Raw genomic sequence first — 19992 nt, 5'->3', positions numbered from 1 at the left:
TTCATAACGAATGGTCGGTTTTATTTTAACACGACAGTCATTAGAAATGTCTAGAGACACTTTGTCAAATTATGCACCACTAAAAATAATCTCAAAGTATGTAGATTTTTTCATCCTCGTACAGAAAATGTAAAATTTATGCAAGCTTTGGGTAATTCCTGTCCGCATAAAACCATTTTTGACACGTAACAAATTATGCTTAGAATTTTCCTTGTTCCTCAAATTAAAATTTTACGGATTACGGATTTTTTTATTTCAAAAAAACAATTGTGCATAAAAAACTGAAAAGGGGTGTCTTCACACAATTCAAATTAATTATCGATTACACAATCGAAAACATCAAACCTTCCGCCGACTGAAAGTGAGAATGGAATGTGTGTGGCGGGTGGTATTGAGTGATCGCGAGAAAAGGCGCTTAATTCATTATCGTCCTCAAGTGTACACACTGTTCTATTAGAATTCAACAGCAATGCCCCGTAATTTCTCCTTTTAGATCTATTTACAAACAACAGACCGCATCCCCGGATTTGTTTACCCCTTTGGACAGCCTATTATGGAGGGTTTAATCGGATAAGCAAATTCCGGACATGGTTCGCCAAACTGCGGCTGCGCGATTTGAGCCGGGGTTGGGTTTTGGAATTAAGGGCGCTTGATACAGGTGGTACGGATTTGGTTCTGTTACATATTCCAGACAGACTCGTTAGTGGTGTTTACATCAGAGCCAACCCCCTCATTCTCATTTGACTCACAAACATATTTACAACATCTGCCAACTATTGGTTTGTTGACACAAACAATTGGAATAAATCACTATTGATTTTTCGTTATTGCAAACATAACTTAGTGTCAGAACGGTTCGGTCACTTTACCCTGCATGCTGATATTACATGTAGATTAAGATATTTGATCTCTACTTTCTACTTTTTTTTACTTCACGTATATAAGAGCTTTTTTTGTCAGTTCTTCATACACGAAAGTGTTAAGTAGCTTTTTATGTCAACACAGATAAAAATCTAACAGAGTAGAAATAATTTCTTTCCCTACGGGGGCCCAGAAAACCCAGCGGACCTGAAACAAGATACCTGTTTACGGTCCCGTAATGACTCGTTCCGGTTGGTTGGAGCGCTGTGACAGGCCGTTTCACAGCTTGGCGCGGTAGCTCCGCCCACCGAAAATAAACCACTTGTCGCTCCATATACGATAGAAATTATCTGTACTTCATATGTAGGTCGAATAGGGACCACTATCGGTTAAGGATATTATTTACATAAATTCTGTGTATTACTAGTTATTGGATTACTATATTTTTCTTGCTCTGGAATTACGTAAAAGTGGATGTTTTTCAAAATTGCAGTTCAGTAATAGTGACTTTTAAAGATTTAGCGTGCAGGTGTTATAAATTATATTCAGGAAAAGAGTGAAAACCATAGGACGACTTAATGTAGAGCTAACTCGAGCCATGACTGTCCATGGGCAACAATCAAGCGCCCAGAACAAGATGAAAATGTTAACTTCTCCCCAGAACGGGTACATGAGCTCTGTGGCGTACCCTCAGGATTCTCGACTCTCTGTCAGTAGATCATGGAACGGACTCGTCTTCCAAGTGTCCCCCATCAAAAACGGACACACAAACGGACACACCACAGTCTCCCCCTTAGCGCGGGAAAATGGCTGGGATTCACCAAGATCGGGAATGTCCACGCCAGAAAAACTGCTAGATTCTCCGTTTGTTTCCGAACCTAAAGCTCGTTTTTCCATTGGTTCTGATGATGTGGACGAGCATTCCTATTTTTCTCAGTTTGATTATTCTGACACGGAGCAGGAGTATGTGACACTGGACAACAATTACATCGTGAGGGCTACCAGCACCCCGTCCTATACCAGGCATTACTCCATGCTGGACTTCAAGAGAAATCAACTCAATAACTCCACAAGGTCGGAAAAATCCAGACCTACCAGCTCCAGTGTTCATAACCAAGTGTTCATAGACAAGAACAAAAACCTCGACCAATCTTATAGCATACAAAAATCACTCAAGATAAAAGGCCTGAAGAAAATTGCGGAGAACATAGGGTCAGTGCTAAGTTTGTCCCCCCGGAAAGATGCAAATCCAAAGCTGTTCTCTCCCCGCGAGGAGGAAACGTGTGTTAAACGGGAGAGAAGTAAATCCGTGGGAGACCTGGAGATGTTTCAGGACTACATCGGGGAGGGGACAGTTAGGGAGGGGGAGGGTAGCGGGGAGGGTCTGGGACATTACAGTGACGATGATGTGGACGGTGATGACTATGGATTTCTAAGTTACCCGTTTTCTTCTACCTCCTTTCTCTCTACAGTGAACAAGACGAAATCCCCCACACCCTCACACCGTATCCTGCCGCGGATACGGAAAAGCAAGACCAAGCCTCTCCCCGGGGCCCAGCACGCGTGCATGTGGAGTTCACAGGTGAGTGAAAAGGAGAATGATTTGTTTATGTTTAAATTTATTTATGCTTGTGATTTATAGTATTTATGTTGTGATCGAAACCAATCATACGAGCTGTATCAGACTTGCCATCGATTAATTTGCGTCTGAGAACAATAAATCAGGTCGGTTAGTACCGTAAATAATATCTGTATAAATAATTTTTATTGATGGGATCCAAGTTGTCACCTTGTCGCAAAATTCAATAACAAATCTATAGATCAAGCAGTTTTACATAAGATGAAGAGATTTCATTGGATGATGACAAGATTACGTAATCTGGAGTCGAGTGTCCTAACGTTGATGTGACGTCGATTAGTTCTGGGGGGTGAACACAAAACTTGTAACCGACAATTTTCCACCGGGGTTCCGAGATCACTCCGAGTTAAGTTCGCCCCACAATTTAAGAGAACATCTCTATCCATTAATGCTTTCTACAACGATACTTTTATGGCCAGGTGAACTGTATAATTTCCCTCAGAACGTGGCTAATGTTTCTGATTATGGAGGTATAAATCATAATCACCTCTATTTAGCGTAAGCCTTTCGTATACATAGGTCCAATTTTCGGATTTAAGGAAATAGACCAAGCTGTTTGTTTATTTCTTGCCAAGAAAGTTAAATATTGCAAGCTATTGGACTGGAATTAAGTCATTCCTTGCATGACCAAGAGGATTATCTTGTCATTAATTCCGTTTTGTCTCTTGGAATTCTTGACGATCCATCTTCTCCCACTGTGACCTCAATTATTTAATCATTTGTCGTTCATTTGTTGGGTTTTATCTTAGCTGTGTCAATATTAGATACCGTCCACTGTTTACAAAACATCCAACAAGTGCTTACAAAATTATCTATACAGCTATTGGTTTTCTATTGTTCAATTTGTAACATCCTCTTTCGCTATTGCCACAATAGAACTTATTCAACTGGTGACGGAGTTACCGGCTCCCCTGTGGGGAACGTCAGATTTAAGGTGTCACTACCTCAAAAGATCCAGTTCACACTTATGTCTTCGTTCACCCCCAAGCTTCAGTGTCTAAGGTCGCGTGGGCAACTGTCAAATTTGTTGTTGGTATTTCTTTTGAATTTTAGACATTCAGAATCTTATGTAGTGCAGTCTTTGTTCGATCGATTCCCGTTACCGTTTATTGAAGTTTTTAAGGTGTAAAGTTTCTGTCGCGAAAGATTGCTACACCTCACACTGTCATCAATTCCCAACAGGTTTACTAAGATCGTGACATTTTTTGGAGTTGGGTACAGTTAAAATGATAAATGAGTGTTATCCCTGAGTTTGATCTTTAACTTCTTTGTTTTATCCTCTGTTACACAGAAAGAAGGGGTTGTTAGCAGAGTCCCTTGGCGTAAACCAAGATAAAACAATCTTTCATAAAGATCAATATTTTCCCCCGTCCATTTGTGTTTACAAAGTTGTCTCCGTATGATAAAGAATTAGTTTAAATCTGAAAGGTGGGGCTTTGAATCGGAGAGTTCTGGGTTGATGTGCTGTAAATGATCTTTAAATAGGACTATAAGTTGAAGTCTCCCCAGTTCGTAGGGTTTTTATTGACACTCAAGAGACTGCCGCGCTGAAAAACCAATACTCCCTCTCCTTTTAAGTTAATTTTCGGTGTGAATTTTCGACGGTTATAACTTATTTTGGGTTTTCGTGTCCATAAAAGGTTAAGATACTAAACGGTGTTTACTTAAATTAGCTGTCAAGATGCCAGGCATGTCATAAATTGTAATTCAAGGACGAGCTTCGGACAAGCCCTGGCTGTGTCGGGCAGCGAGATGAATGGAAATCCATTAATCTCAAAAAGAAATTAAAAGGTGTTCTACATTAATTAGGTCTCGTAAACATTACCCCGGTCACACCCTTAACAATTGCAATCATAAAGAGGTCAACTGACCGTGCATGGCGCAGGTTTGGTCTTGTCTTATACCAATCAAGATCACATAGAGCAGAAAAGGCGGAAATTGTTCTTATCGTCAGGTTCAACGATGAAAATATTTTTGAAAGAATTACCATTATCTTATCTTTATATTCATGAAAAGAATTTTAAACGAGATATAGGAAGAATAATTAGCATACTATAGAAATTGAGAGACAGAACCATTTTTGCACTAGACAATTCAATGAGAATAATTTTGAAAATGGAAATAAGGAATTTACGAGGGAAGCGTTGACAGAGACTAGGTTTTTGTACACTACATTGAAATGCAAAGCAGTAAAAGTTCAAGAACCCCAAAACGCGACCGATTAGTATAACATTGACACTGGGAAGAGTGGACTGGTATTGTCCGGTGAACACTTGTGATTCTGAAGAGCATGGGGGAGAATGGGTAGGATGATCCCCTTTGTAAACAAATCCCCTCAGCTGGTCAGCAGCTCTGTACACGTTTATGCACCTGTCGGTAAATAATATACATTACATAGCGAAATGTGTTCGCCCTGCGTCATCTTGTCGATACCTCCTATAGGGGGAAATTTGGTAACATAAGCTGCAATGACATGGCCGACTTTGTTGGATACGTTTAACTTTACTAGTATAGTTACGGCGAGGGATGGGGGTATTCTAATATTAATATTCAAAAGTTTAATCATGCTGACCGCATAACTTATTGAGCAAACATTGAACCACAGTCATATCGCAGTCCCTGAACCTTTCCAACTGGAAAATTGGAACCGAATCTCAACCGCAAACTGCCCCAGTAGGGCGACCCGATATGTATTTCTTCAAATTAACCCTTATTATGCGGTGTCGTGTTTTTTTCATTATCTGAAAACAAAATCAAATATCGCTTTTTTTATTTCAAAGAAGAAGAATTAGCACGTAATTACACGCAACCTCGAAACAAGAAGCCTTGACTCAAATTCTGAGTATATCATGTATAAAAAATCGTTAGTTTATCGTTAGGACTATCTGTAAATCATTTTCTCACGCACGTGGTGAAATATCAGCAATACACATTCTATAATTTGTAGTCACCGCGGTTATTGATAAGACACCCGATTCTTTCGTCGGGTTCCTTGTCGTGAAATGGTTTCTCCTTTTCTCACCGATAGTGAGGGTAGTTCACGCGATACCAAGGGGGTCCCCTAGTATCGTTAAACATTCAGCTCCTATTGAAATCCATGACAAGATGATTGGAGCCCTAATCATAATAGAAATTTACAAATACCAGAACTACAAATTACTTCGCCGCGTGAATGCTGTAATGACCATGTGCCTTTTTTTATTGTTTAATCGTTCGCGATTTACAATCTCCTTAGATAACGCCAAATCTGTCTTTTTAAGATTATAAGTTTTATGTGTTCTGGTGTTGTCCGAGCATTAACAACATGGTCCGAAGACCATGTCTGGATACAGGGGCGCTGCCGTAGACGAGATGTGCCGATAATTGTGTAATCACGGTGTCTGTTTTATCACGTCACTTACTCTATTGATGATCGTTAAAACTAAGCACCCAGAGGTGTCTGGATTAGAATCAGATTTTTACGATATTAGCAATGAAAATAGATTCCTTACGCCATTGAAAGGCCACGTGGTCATTCATCAAACTCAAAAGCAATCCATCATTGGGTAATACATGTACTATCATGCAGAAAAAATCTGGAAAATTATTTTAGCTAGCTATATTGGATCGCATGGATTTCACACCTGTGTCCCTTGCTAATCAAAGGAACAAAATGTATTTTGTCAGTGTTTCTTCTGTCTTTTTGATAAAGTTATGAGAGAGATTTTCTTGACAACCACACAAAGTAAATGAATGTTGGGCTCATCTCACGACAAAAAATGGCCATCGGTAACGTAGTTAGGCCAGCTCATGCTTCATTCCCGGGGATTGGTTCATTTAGTAAATGACTAAGTGGGTCATCTAAGATTCAGGGACACACGCTCGAACAAATACCACTAAATAAGGCTCGAATAGGACGATACTCAAAGGAAAACTCCGGTTCACGCATGAGTAAAACCTCTGGGGTCAATTTATTTTACCGCGAAATTGTGGCGTGAGTAATCAAGCGATAATATCTTTGAGATGGAAAGTTACAAATATTTTTGCCGTTTGAGGCGTTATAATCTGGTGACTGTTTTTAGCACACGGAACATTAACATAGCAGATTGAATGATTTGAATAAGTACTAAAAGTTCACTTTTGTCTTATCAATCATAATTTCTATTAATAATTCAGATTTCTTATACATGTATATGACAGTGAAGAAAAATTCGCCATCATTTTCTTTCAAAGAGAATCGCAGTTTTCTTAGACAACATCTTTTTACCGTGACAGAGGTGTAAGACAGGGAATCCCGCTGTGTGCATTACTGTCTCTGATAACAACGACTTAATGGGGTGATGTAACATATGTCGTGTTTGAATAATAACATCTTCAACACATAAACATGCCACACTTACACATGTCATCGCTGTGAGGTCATGTTAAATGAGATTCTTGGTGTCTGACCTCTTGTTCGATTGTCTGTAAGAGTTATTACGAAATGTGCATTAACAAAAAAAAATACATTGACCCAATTGCCTCAATTAATGGACATTTGAAAGATTTCCTATGTTCCGTTAACTACCGGGTTGTCTTTTATAGGATCCCCTTTTCTATGAAGTTTAAGGTATATTAACGAAATTTAGACTGGGAAACTATTTATCAAAGTCCGAATATAATGACTAAACCAATACACATATAAGTTACGGGGACAGGCGGGGAGAGCTGAGGTATGCGTGTTTTACTGTCCCCTGAAGCGGTGGTAGGGCAGTCAGAAGCAAAACACCCTATTTCCTCGCTGTTTTCTTCGAATTCCTATCGAACTTAGTACACAGTTATATCATGGAGTGCCCTTGGCCGCCCTTCCCGTTTCGTGTATTGCATGCGATGACCGGGACCAGGGGGTTAATTTTGACGTAGAGCATTGGACTACCCGGACATTACTGATGGTTTGGATAAGAGACCCCTGGCGGCAAGTGGTTCAGTTTTTGTACTTAAAACCACAGGGGTCCTTAGGTTTCTATGGGTTAGACACTCATTAAAATTCAAGGCATTGATGTACTAATTTTGCAACAGAATTAATATGCATACGAAATTCAATACTCTTTTTTATCTTACCCGTAATACAATGCAAAAGTACCCAACATATAGAGGGGGTTGCTATTAAGGACAATGCTTTATCCTTGCCCAAGGACGTCTATAGCAAAGAATATTTGAAGGGTATTCAGAGATAGGTTTCCAGCATTCGGTGTCCGAGGATTCCATTCAAGGTCGACACCCGACTCGTTAAATCGGCGGATTGTAGAGCAATAAAAACGTTGACAACGCAGAAAACTGTCTCTAGTGAAAACCGAAAGATCGCAGGGGGCACGCATGAATACTAATGAAATTCTTGATTTGAAGGTGACAATCAAAAGCAAAGTACCTAGCGACATTCAGTCTTTTAAAAAACTAAAAAAAAGTCGAGGTCAAAGAAGACATTAAGTATGAATTTTGAAATTACGTTTTAAAAATCATCTGCGCAATATTTATTGAAAACTGTGTGAAAGAACGAGATGGGATAATATGGGGACAAAGCAGCAAACATAGGCAGTCGCTGAAGGAGGCTATAAAATAAGCTGAGGACCCAAGTTGAGACCCCAAAAGTAAAACCCCTTGATCGATTTTCCTCAATGGTCATCTATCCCCATTGAGATCATCTGACGACCCCTATAAAAGCACCAGTGTTCGCCCTAGTTCATAATTCCCTTCAATATGCCACCAAAGTAGAATTTCTTTTTTAATGTTTCTTTGTTTCGGGGGTCTTATAAATTCCTGATTTGGTAGCAGGGCGTCCTGGTCCCTTACTCAGGATATCAAACACAATGTCACATCGACACGTATCAACAATTCCTATTTTCATTGCAGTCATAAAAAGAGCTTTTATATTACTGAATGTTTACTTCATATAAATTTTTTTAGATAATTGTATAAACACATTTTTACCCGCAAAAAGAGATTTTTATCTAACGACCTCAAAACACATTTATTATCTGAGGAAAAATGAAGAGTCGTATAATTTTCCATCTTTGTTAATAGCCCTGGATGCGTCCTTTAAACCAAAACAAGAAAGGGTCCCAGTAATGAGACTGGTGGGTGCCATCCCGTGCCCAATCCCCGCTAGAAATACGAGACCTCCCCCAGTTCTATAACCTTAATACAATATGCTACTATAAAAATGCAATTTAAAGTCAAATTTTATGATCCTATATGGCACTTCTTTATACTGAATAGAAACTTTATATTGCCAGAGACCCGACCGTGCTGCACATTTTTTTTTACCTCTAGTCCTTTAACAAATCAAAGAGTGCCTAACTTGACACGCACTCAAGTTATCATGGAAGATTATAAACCTTTAATGCACGTTTGCATGATTATTGTCAATATACTTTTTTCAATGCACTTTAAATCGCGATATGTCCAAAGAAATGTGGGTCAAATATAAACCTTGGTTCAAATATGGCAAAGGGACAAAATCCTAGAAGAGGGCAGATATCATTTTTACTACCACAAAAATTTCTGGGGATTAAGAGCGGGACAATGCATGTTTTGACTAGAGATTTTTATTTTGATTCCTCGGGGAAGACTCTTTTACCAAAACGAGACGAGGCGCCGGTCTTCTTAAATTCCAGGGTCCAAGAAAAACAAACCAGGGGAAAACACTGTCCTACCCCCCCTGCCACCCAATGTCTTTTGTTTTGACAGTTAACCACGTGTGTTGCTGATTAAACAGACTTTTATCAAAATATTTCGCCAGAATGTTCTTAAGAAAGTTGTTGTACAAGCTTTTCTGCTGTTTTTGCTTACGTGTGCCATTTCTGTTTCTAGGGTCACTGCACGTGGGCCAGTCTGAGTGGACGCAGAGTGGAGCTAAGGCCTTTCTGTCTGCTCCAAATCACGGACGCTGAGAGACAGGTTCTACACAAGATCGCCTTGTCCAGGCTTCAGGCCCTGAACCTTGGGTGTCCAGTAGCTATTCCTAAAGGTAACGAACCATTATCGAAAAAGGATATAAGATTAAATTGAACAAAAAAGACACAGCAAATATAAATACCAACCACAATAAAGCCAGCAGCAAAGTCAACCGCTTTTGCAAAGGTTCCTCTATGCCTGCAGTTTGGCCTCTTTTTCTTATAAACTCTAAAATACAAATGTACATTCATACAAACAAATTCCATTTAATCAAAATGTTTCTATAAATTGGGACCGATCACCGACACAAATATACACTCAAACACTGTACGTAATAACCTATAAGTATATACACTTATGTATTTAAGCATTCGTAAACTATTTACTTCGAACGAATATATTATATCATAAGAGATATTGGTGCAAGAATTTTATATTCAATGCATAAAACCATGCAAATTTGACAAATGACGTCTTTAAAACATGTTTGATGCGATGCTGCAACATTCCTTCATCTGAACTCTAACTGACCCTGAAGAGGATTTAATTCAAAACATAAAGTTTAGGTTTCCTAAATGTAATGAAATCTAAGATGTTATAAAGATACCAGAAACAAATAGTCTTTGAAGGAACTCAATTCTAGCACAATTGCTATTTTTTTCGTTGGTCCCACCTAATATAAAACCTATCTAATGAAAGCGGGCCTTTCTCTATTATCACGTCGTAAATTATTTAGCGTCTTTTGTAGCTTTCATGCTTATTCTCAGTTAATCTGTCGGAGCAGAACGAGTTTTTGAGGATTACTGAAGATTCGTGTTAAAATGTCATTGTCAAGCCATGGAACCCTATACGCGTAAACCTCAACAGTAGGAGAGTTCCACATCCGGAACAAAACCTAAGATACAGTGGAGCGCGTCACTCGATAAAAAACAGATCACAAGAAACAACTCATGTAGAAACTGAACAATAGATCGTCATCCATAGATAGCACTGACCTTTAAATATTTTTGTTGTCTAGAAATGAAATAAATATATGTATTATCTAAATTTGGATAATATGGGATAGGCAGTAAGTCAACGGAACGTTCTTGACAAGTTTGGTCTCGGAAAGATATACAGTATTTTTGTTCATAATAAAGATTATTTTTTATTTTTTTTATGATTCAACGGGGACTAGAAACTGCAATCTAATATTAGGCCTATTTATATTTATGAAAGCGATATTACTGTATAAATCAATGTTTTATACACAGGTGTTAGGCGGAAATCGATTTTTATTCTTGACATCCAATGCATGCAGACATCCCATGCATTCTTATAAGAATAATCCGACTCTACTATATTTACGTTGGCACCTAATTTGTAGCAATCAATTTTACAAACAACAAAACATAGCTATTGTGAGTCCATGAAATATGTACTTGCATGTCAGCCCGACCATTGCAATGAGATCGACTGGGTCTTGTTTTCATGAAACAGGATAGTGTAATGAATAGGCAGGGTCCCATAAAAACCCGATAAAGCCGTGGACAGTCCCACAAGATTAACGAGTAGACAATGCCTCGGTCCTCAGCTAGGGCATTGTTGGGTCGTAAAAAACAGACAGGGAGAGGAGACCTCGGGGGGCCGGGACTCCCACATCAGACTCCACAGACCACGGATTTTCCGGGGGACAACATTGAGATCTGTTCGGAGATATTGCAAAAGTTTTCCTATTTAGTTTATGATAATGAAATGCTTGGAATTTTTTCTCCTCTCATCATAGGGGTTAATTACCGTTTAGCTAATTTAGAGGGTTTTTGAATTCAACCAGGCGCTAGCAGAAACTAGAAGTCTTTTATTAACATCGAACAATGAGCAAAATTTGCATGTTCTTTCGAAGAGATGCATTGTTATTTTACTATTTACTAGTTTCGCTTTTTGACATGGTTCAGAAATAAATCCAAGCGTGATTCATTGACTAACTATTCTCTCAAGTTAGCATGTATAAGCCAAGAGAGATTTATGTAAGATTATTTGTAATAATATGCTTATTAAATAAACTATGGAATATTAAAAGCATTGTCGAATCGGGGAGTTCAACTCGATTAAACTTTTGATGGTGAATGGGAAACTTTTAAGAATGGTGGCCACGGAACGTAATTATGTCATCTAGAAGTAGGTTTAGCGCTTACTGCTAACAAAACTTTCAATTAAAGGACCAATGTTATTCGGACTTAAGTTTATTGTAAACTAAAACGACCCAGCGAAGTTTACTTCGGTCACTAGAAAGTCTCATTCATGATTTATTTTGAATGTAAGCTGCCATATTTTAAACCTAATTTGAGCTAACCTACAAGACCACAAACAACAAATGGGAAAAGAAATCCAAAGTACATTGATACTTTATATAAAAAAAAAACTAAAATATTTTCACGCGGATCTGATCAAAGCAATGTTAAACATTCCTCTCACAACTGGAGCGAGTCCGTTATTTCCGGGATGATTGATACTTCATCCATCACGTTACTTTGAAATGCGACGGCCGTGTGACGCCATCGCACAAAATGGCGACAGAATCCGATCATGGTGCGATTAGCATTCCATCATCAGCATAATTCAACATCACCTCGTCACTCCTCTTCAGCAATTTCCGTCCCCTATCAAATAATATCTCCCGCCAATTATAGTTATCTTAAAGTTCATCAAACATTCATAAAAACTTTTAAAAACATTTTAGAGAAATAATGTATTCAGCGTGTCTATCAATTTGAGTGATAAAATTGACAACGACTTGAGTTTTATTGTCTTTTGAGAAACACTCGGCGTTCTTGTTGTCACATTATTCCTTGTTGTTTTTTTTCCAGAATCGACCGACTGCCGGCGACCGAAGCGACAGATCTTGTCGTTTAAGAGGAGCAAATCTGCCAATCTCGCCTCCCTGATAGACAGAGTCAAATCTGACAAAGATGGCGATAGTAAAGGTAAAACCACAGTCACCTGGGATCCTTACAACATGACCATGTCCAACAATTTGATCAACTCCCTGTCCACTTTTTATACAACAGTTAAATTTCTTACACAATTAACATGTTTTAAAACAAAATTCCAATCCCTTATCTATATTGCACAAGATATACGTTTTATGAGCCAAAATTTGATATCTGAAGCTTATGTTTAGACAATGGATACATTGTTTTGTGATTTCATCTTTTATTTTATGTTTATTGCATATTATGCAACATCTTATTTGATCTATCATTTTCAACAGAGCACCAGCCTGTCGGATTGGTTTTCGGAATACCTCTTGCGAAATGCATTGCTAATGATATAGACTTAAAAAAGAAAAGAAGTGCTAAAAACGAAAACAATGACGTCATCATCCATCGTAGAGAACCACGGTAATAATAAATACTTCTTAAACTTTTTCGTTATTCATCCTTCTGCATCAATAAATGTTTTGTAAACACAATGTTTTATATTTGTCTTTTTCCAATCCAGGAAATCCAGCAGTTCATCACAAGGTTCCTTAGAAAACATGAATCAAAATGGAAATACTCTGTCCCCTTCCTCAATCAGCAAGGTGCGTTAAATTTTTACCATCATTTTAGTGTTAAAATTATCATAACATTCACATTATATGTTTGGGTTGACAACTGGTGTGTTTCCTGTTTACAGAGAGTCCCCAGCTCTGATTCTCTGTCAGAGTCGGACTGCAGTCGGCACACTACCAACTCAAGTCTGCTAGATGCTTTGTCACTGTCGACGTCACGTCCGGAGAGCTTGAAGAACGACCAGCTTCCGTCGTACTCGGTCCGGGGACCTCACGTCCCAATGATCGTACAGACCTGTTTCAAGTACCTCGAGGCTTACGGTGTGTTGTCTATTTGTTATCACAATAATAGGATGATAAAGAAGAATTGTATGATGATTAAAAAGAGTATCAATGTTTTTGGTTTCAGCACGAAATTTGGTTTCAACAAAAAATGAATGAATCGGAATTAAAGATTTTTTGTTCATTTATTAACGTAAGCCTTATGGAGTTGTCATAAACATTTTACGTAAATTATTTAAGAAAAGTGATTGATGCCGAGTTATAAAAAACAGCAAATTATGAGATTCTTATTTTTTCCCAGGTCTCCAAGTTCTTGGTATTTTTCGAGTTGGGGCATCTAAAAAGAGAGTCAAACAGGTAAATTAAAACTCCGTTACTATTCAAAGAATTTTTGTAATTGATGTTAAATTTGCTTCTAACTGATTAAAACAAAACGTTTCTTGAAAATACCTCTCTCCCAAGGTTACTTTTAACACAATGGTAGTAGTGTGACTTCATGACATCATAAATGATTAATGACTTTTCAGACGTAATTATTTTAGAAACCCTAAAAGTAAGTGAACTTGAACCCAGAAATGTTCCTGGAATAGAAACAAATTGAGATGTTGATATATGTGGTTGCATGAGAAGCTTTGATTGAAATTCAGGATTTAAGACATAAAGAGCTAAAAGCTCAATATCATTAGGATGACTTTCAAAAGTAGAATAATATATAACATTGTTTTGAGTTGGGTTTTAAAATGAAACACAACTGAAAATACAAAATTAGAATACTTTATTATTGTGATGTATTGTTCAATTGTAAATGTTTTTAAAAAAACAATAAATTACATGTCAAATGTTTATTTCTGTATAGCTGAGGGATGAATTTGACAGCGGAAAAGACGTCAAACTGGACGAATCTCACAACTGCCATGATATTGGTGCGCTGCTAAAAGAGTACTTCCGGGATCTACCGGAAGCTTTGCTAACACGTGATCTGTACTCGGCATTTGTCGCTACCAGAAGTAAGTAATGGACTCAACTCTCAGAGTTGTCGAAGACCTATAAAATGTTTAATTATAATTATATACATCCATATGTCATTTAATTAATCCTACTATTTTTCAGAGTTACCAACAAAAGACGCTAGGTTAGAAGCCCTTGGTTATCTAGTATCTCTACTTCCGGTCTCAAATAGAGACACTCTCTGGGCACTTCTGAACTTCCTGTCCACAGTCGATCAACATTCCACAGACAAAGTAGGAGAAGATGGACAAACAGTAAGCTTTATTATATTTACAATAATTAGAAAACACACTAGATTCAATTCTAATTTGACGATTAACACTAGCATTTAATGTAATTTATGCTACATGGAAGTTTTTTACTATTCAGTTGCCAGGAAATAAAATGGATTCCTACAACCTCGCCACTTTGTTTGGGCCAAATATTCTACACAAGGTTAAATCATCCGAGAAGGAGTATCAAGTGGAGAGTTTGGAGCGGGCAGAGGAGCGCAAGGACGTCATTGACGTCATCAAAGACATGATTGACAACTACAATCAAATTTTTCAGGTAGGCTTGCTGACCACGTGCTTTTTAAAATGCGAAATCAGATTTATAAAAAAAAATATTTATTCCAGTAAAGTGAAATGCAATTAATCTTTTATTGTTGTTTGAAGGTTCGGCCGGAAATACATGACGAAGTGATAAAACTGTTGGTGGACACAGACCCCGAGACAGCCGATGATTTGCTCAAGGCCATGTCAAATGATATGGGGTGAGTAACGCTCACATTTCATACACAAAACCTGTCTTAACCTTGTAACATCATGTTTTGAAACTCAAAACTTCGTATTTTCTTGTAATTAATTTTCATTTCTTGCTATTTATTTACAGAATCGAACCTGACCCGGACACTACATCAAGCAGCATATTCGAGGACAGTGATACTGCGTCACTTCCTCACTCACCGTGTAGTGAAGGGGACATAACTGCTTCCACGGCAAGAAATAGTGCTCTTCATCCGCCTCTAAGGGGAACTCATAGTGAGGATATAATGACTCCAAAAACGAGGCGGAGATTCTTCTTCTCTGCCAGTGACAGTGACAAAAGTAAAAATAAAACAGACAATAACAACACGGAAAAGGAACGACCTAAATTTCGGATTCGAACGGACCGGAGCCCGAGTCCCGGAAATCGATCCAATTTGAGGCCACCGAAAGTGAAAATCTCTTCAGACAATTCAAGTCCAGAAAACTCAGTCCGCCGTGCTCGCTCAGAGTACTTAGATAGACCTCGATCCGAAAACTATTCAAACAGTCTTGCCATTCCAAAACCCAATTACGTCAGGCAAAATAGTGCCACAAGTTTTGGTAGTCACGCTAATACGTCCTCTAGTGACAGTGTGATAGAACCGACGGGGAGTGGACAATATTTGTTGCCATCTCCAGTTTCGGGAGAAAACTCGCCAATATCTTCCAAAAGTAGAGTGTCCCCCTCTCTGCGTCGGCCTTTAGGGGTGCGGAGTAATGCATACCCAGGCTGGGAGCGTGAGCGCTGGCGGCAGTGGGAGCTGATAGCCGCGGAGGGAGGGGAAGAGGGCTTCGAAAAGGAGACCCTCGTGTGATTATTACTATACACTATGCAATGACAATGTGTATGCGTGATAATTGGAAATATTTAAACATTTTTCATTAAACGGGTAAATATCTTATGTTCAAATCAGTGCTCTGCAATATATATGGAACTTATTTCCTGTGCAATATGCATTTGGATTGATGCAATATGAAATATAGAATTTTGTATTTTACGTTTTTTTATTATTTTGATGTCTCTACGCCGTGTTTTATAAACACTGTTAAAAGTGGGGTGTGTGGCCCCCAAAAAAGGGCGGACAATCGTTGCAGAATTCCAGGTATTTAGAAGTGTTCGGTTTACGAAGTTACGAGAAAAGTGGGAGATGATGTGTTGCCTTTTTGCAGATATAATAAACAAATATCAGATGTCCTAACATTCATTGTTATATCGTTTATGCTTAGTAACTGTTTATTAAATCACAAAATAAATTATTTTATGTACGGATAAATTATTCTTGTTTTTGAATGCCTTACATTAGTTAAAAAGCCAAACCGTTTTAGCATTTAACGATGCAAATATGTGCAGATCTAATAAGATAAAAACCACCAAAACCAACGTTGACATTGTTAACAAGCCAATTTATATGATAATATTTAAGGAAACCAATTAACTTTCAATACATCTTTAGCTTGAAATCATAAGGTTCTTTGATCTAACGATTTAATACAGGTGAATTTTTGAATATATTTGGTTGAGATTGAGTGCGGCCTATTAGGACACTTGCTAGCGTATCACGATTTCTTACGATCCCGTTACAAGAAATATCCGTGGCAAAAATATCTCCAGGGGAAATTTGGGTATCTCCTTGTCACAAACAAGATGGTATGATCTATTTAAAAGGTCGTGATGACATAGTTTTCTACGTATATGTTTGTATTCTATGTTTGTTTTCTATTATATCGGAAATTACTATTATTTGAATAAAATCCTGTAATAATACAGAAATGATACAAATGCAATCGTCCGTAAAACGTGATTTTATTGTAATTAATTTTAGGTACATGAAAAAATATTCGGGAGGGGGGTGTTGAATTCATTGATGGTAAACTCTTAATCTATTCAAACTTCGAGTTAATTAGTAAATATAAGGAGGTTATCTCCATATCAGCTATAATACACATCTGACTTCTACAACAAGTAGTTATTTACTATCCTTTAAATGCGTGACATGAGATACAATCCTGTAAACTTTACATATAGAGTTCATTCATAATCCGGTATATATTCAGTACTTGTATTACCCATGATATGTATTCCACAAATAAATCCAAAAACACCCCTGTCAACATTACCCAGGATATATTCATTTACACGTTACAGTAAGGTTAAGTTCCTCTGCACGTTTTTCTTTTACACGTTCCACAACACGCTGTGTACAATTCTAAACACGTTATAACTACATGTAGGATATATTCCTTTGCACGTTATACTTGCATGTATAGGATACATTTCTGTACACGTTATACGCAGGATACATTCCTTTGCACTTTATACCTAGGATACACCCCTTTGCACGTTATACATACATGTAGGATACATTTCTGTACACGTTATACGCAGGATACATTCCTTTGCACTTTATACCTAGGATACATTCCTTTGCACGTTATACATACTTGTAGGATACATTTCTGTACACGTTATACGCAGGATACATTCCTTTGCACTTTATACCTAGGATACATCTCTTTGCACGATATACCTACATGTAAATACATTTATCTCCATGTTATATCAAAGAGACATTCCCTTGCACGTTAGTTTTTACAGGTTTCTTAACTTATTTGCGATACTTTAGACAAATTCCTTAATATATATGATATACCCAGATACTTCGATATCTCCATTATATCCTGGATAAGTACTGAGTACGTTACAAAAAGACACAGTCCAGTGTACAATCGTTGAAACATATAGGGAGTACCCAAATTACATTACGCGGTATTTCATGAAACGTCTCTATAGAAGTTATACTGAGGATACATTCCTGTAAATATCGTACAGGAGAATTCAGTTCTTAATTCTACTCTGTTTCTAATACGCAGGATCCACTTCCTTCGTACTAAACATGTAACATTCCTGTACACGTTACACAGGATATATTCCTATGTATATTAATGAAGATACTACAATGTGGTAATATACAAAACCAATGATACATGATTACACATTATTACTAAGGATGCAGTTTTGTTCGTGATATATCTTGGATAAATTCCTGTGAACATGCATTAGTTAGGAAATACCGGTATTCCTTTAACCGTTAATATTTGTTCAGAATTCATCCAATATTGAAGCAATTGAATGACGGGTAAAAATAAAGATGGCGATTGTATGAATTAGCTTAACGCAGTTATCCCCCTTATTTCTATATTTCTAACACACTGTGGACTCTACCTAGCATTGCAGTTAACGTAGATAAATTTTAACTTTATCAATAATTTAACAAAACGCAACTGATTTCTATCAGTTGTGAATGTGATTAGTGTAATATATTAAATATAAGCATGATTAAGATTGTGTAGACCGATACATTTACTTTGAATTTCCCCTTATTAACCGGGTCCAGAGGACAGAATCTTTTTAACGATAAAGCGTTTTCTATTATATCTACTGTACGATGGCTCGACTTATAGGCAGTGGCTTAATTAATAAATTTTTGGCTTGGTTATGATATTAAGATACTGTCTACTTAATGACATAATAAATTATAGGTATGTCCCATTTTTCCAAACAAGTCTTAGTAATATTAAGACGCATTTTCTGTACAAATATATCCAAAAGCACTCCCCTTGGATGTTTCAAACAGTTCCATAATCTTGGAAAGTTCTTATTTTGATTAATATTATCCCTTTTGACTTACAGCAACATAGACCAAGAGTACTCGATTTTTATATTATTATTATTTTTTTGCGAGTGAATTCCTTAATTAGTCAGATGAGAATTATAAAACAGAGTTAAAATTCAAAGGAAGACAACTCCTTTTACACACAGATAAAAAAGAATGTCCATATCTCCTCTTTATTTGTGATTTTATTTACAATTTAAATAACAGAGTAGTGAAAAAGTATCCATAAAATATGTTTTCTCTTTGCAACAACAAGTAACAAACTAGTGGGTATTGTTTTTTTAACAAAAAAACACATGTCTCCCCTTCTCCCCAAGGATTGTAATATGGGGCAAATTAAACAATTGAAAATGAATGATGTCAGCTATATGTTACCCAGACCCAGACAACATTTTATTATTTTTTTCTTAATTTGACCTTGAGTAAAACAAGGTCAAGGTCAAATATTATTCAATAGTACACCTTAGTGTATTATTATTGTTCTTTGTTTAAAGTTTGAAGTTCTTCTGTCAAAGTATATTCAGGAGTTGAACAATGAAGTTTTTTTCTAATTTGGCCTTGAAATACAATTTTTAGGTCGAGGTCAAAAATTTTGGTAAGGTTCAACTAGGTTATATACCATCTATCCATGATACAAGTTAAAAGTCTGTATGTTAAAGGAGTCTTGTGTTATGGTGCGGACATTATTTTTTATAAAAAGCTTGACCTTGAAGAACAAAATAGGTCAAGGTCAAAACTTTTGGTGGCGTGCACTCCTTCTCAATACCATCTACCTATGTTCCAAGTTTGAAGTCTTAATGTCAAAGGGTATTAAAGTTATGACCTAGACAAAATTTTATTATTTTTTTCTTAATTTGACCTTGAGTAAAACAAGGTCAAGGTCAAATATTATTCAAAAGTACACCTAAGTGTATTATTATTGTTCTTTGTTCAAAGTTTGGAGTCCTTCTGTCAAAGTATATTCAAGAGTTGAACAATGAAGTTTTTTCTAATATGACCTTGAAATAAAAATTCTAGGTCAAGGTCAAAATTTTTGGTAAGGTTCAACTAGGTTATATACCATCTATCCATGATACAAGTTAAAAGTTTGTATGTTAAAGGAGTCTTGTGTTATGGTCCAGACAATATTTTTTATGAAAAGCTTGACCTTGAAGTACAAAATAGGTCAAGGTCAAAACTTTTGGTGGCGAGCACTCCTTCTCAATACCATCTACCTATGTTCCAAGTTTGAAGTCTTAATGTCAAAGGGTATTTAAGTTACGGCCTGGACAAATTTGGATGAAGAAGAATAAGAAG

The 19992-nt window shown here is 37.1% G+C and overlaps 1 protein-coding gene across 1 annotated transcript; it reads left to right on the top strand.

Moving 5' to 3' along the window:
- Positions 1 to 1201: 1201 nt before the first annotated feature.
- LOC128192490 (uncharacterized) lies at positions 1202 to 16296 on the top strand. The gene is made up of 12 exons (XM_052865209.1): positions 1202 to 2443; positions 9329 to 9485; positions 12259 to 12375; positions 12663 to 12792; positions 12893 to 12974; positions 13070 to 13265; positions 13528 to 13583; positions 14083 to 14233; positions 14337 to 14488; positions 14604 to 14783; positions 14891 to 14988; positions 15108 to 16296. Exons 1-12 carry the CDS (start codon positions 1460 to 1462, stop codon positions 15835 to 15837), a joined length of 3033 nt encoding a protein of 1010 aa, XP_052721169.1. The 5' UTR covers positions 1202 to 1459; the 3' UTR covers positions 15838 to 16296.
- Positions 16297 to 19992: the final 3696 nt, after the last annotated feature.

The sequence above is a fragment of the Crassostrea angulata genome, chromosome 7, assembly GCF_025612915.1.
Source record: "Crassostrea angulata isolate pt1a10 chromosome 7, ASM2561291v2, whole genome shotgun sequence".
Taxonomy (NCBI): Eukaryota; Metazoa; Mollusca; class Bivalvia; order Ostreida; family Ostreidae; genus Magallana; species Magallana angulata.
The sequence above is the reverse complement of the archived record's forward strand: the minus strand, read 5'-3'. Positions and strand labels throughout refer to the sequence as shown.

What these genes read in the sequence shown, in the direction of transcription:
- LOC128192490 (XM_052865209.1), top strand. Translation starts at nt 1,460, where the DNA reads ATGACTGTCCATGGGCAACAATCAAGCGCCCAGAACAAGATGAAAATG. An exon ending in TCCAGTAGCTATTCCTAAAG is followed by an intron (nt 9,486 to 12,258) that starts GTAACGAACCAT and finishes TTTTTTTTCCAG; the next exon opens with AATCGACCGACTGCCGGCGA. An exon ending in GGCATTTGTCGCTACCAGAA is followed by an intron (nt 14,234 to 14,336) that starts GTAAGTAATGGA and finishes ACTATTTTTCAG; the next exon opens with AGTTACCAACAAAAGACGCT.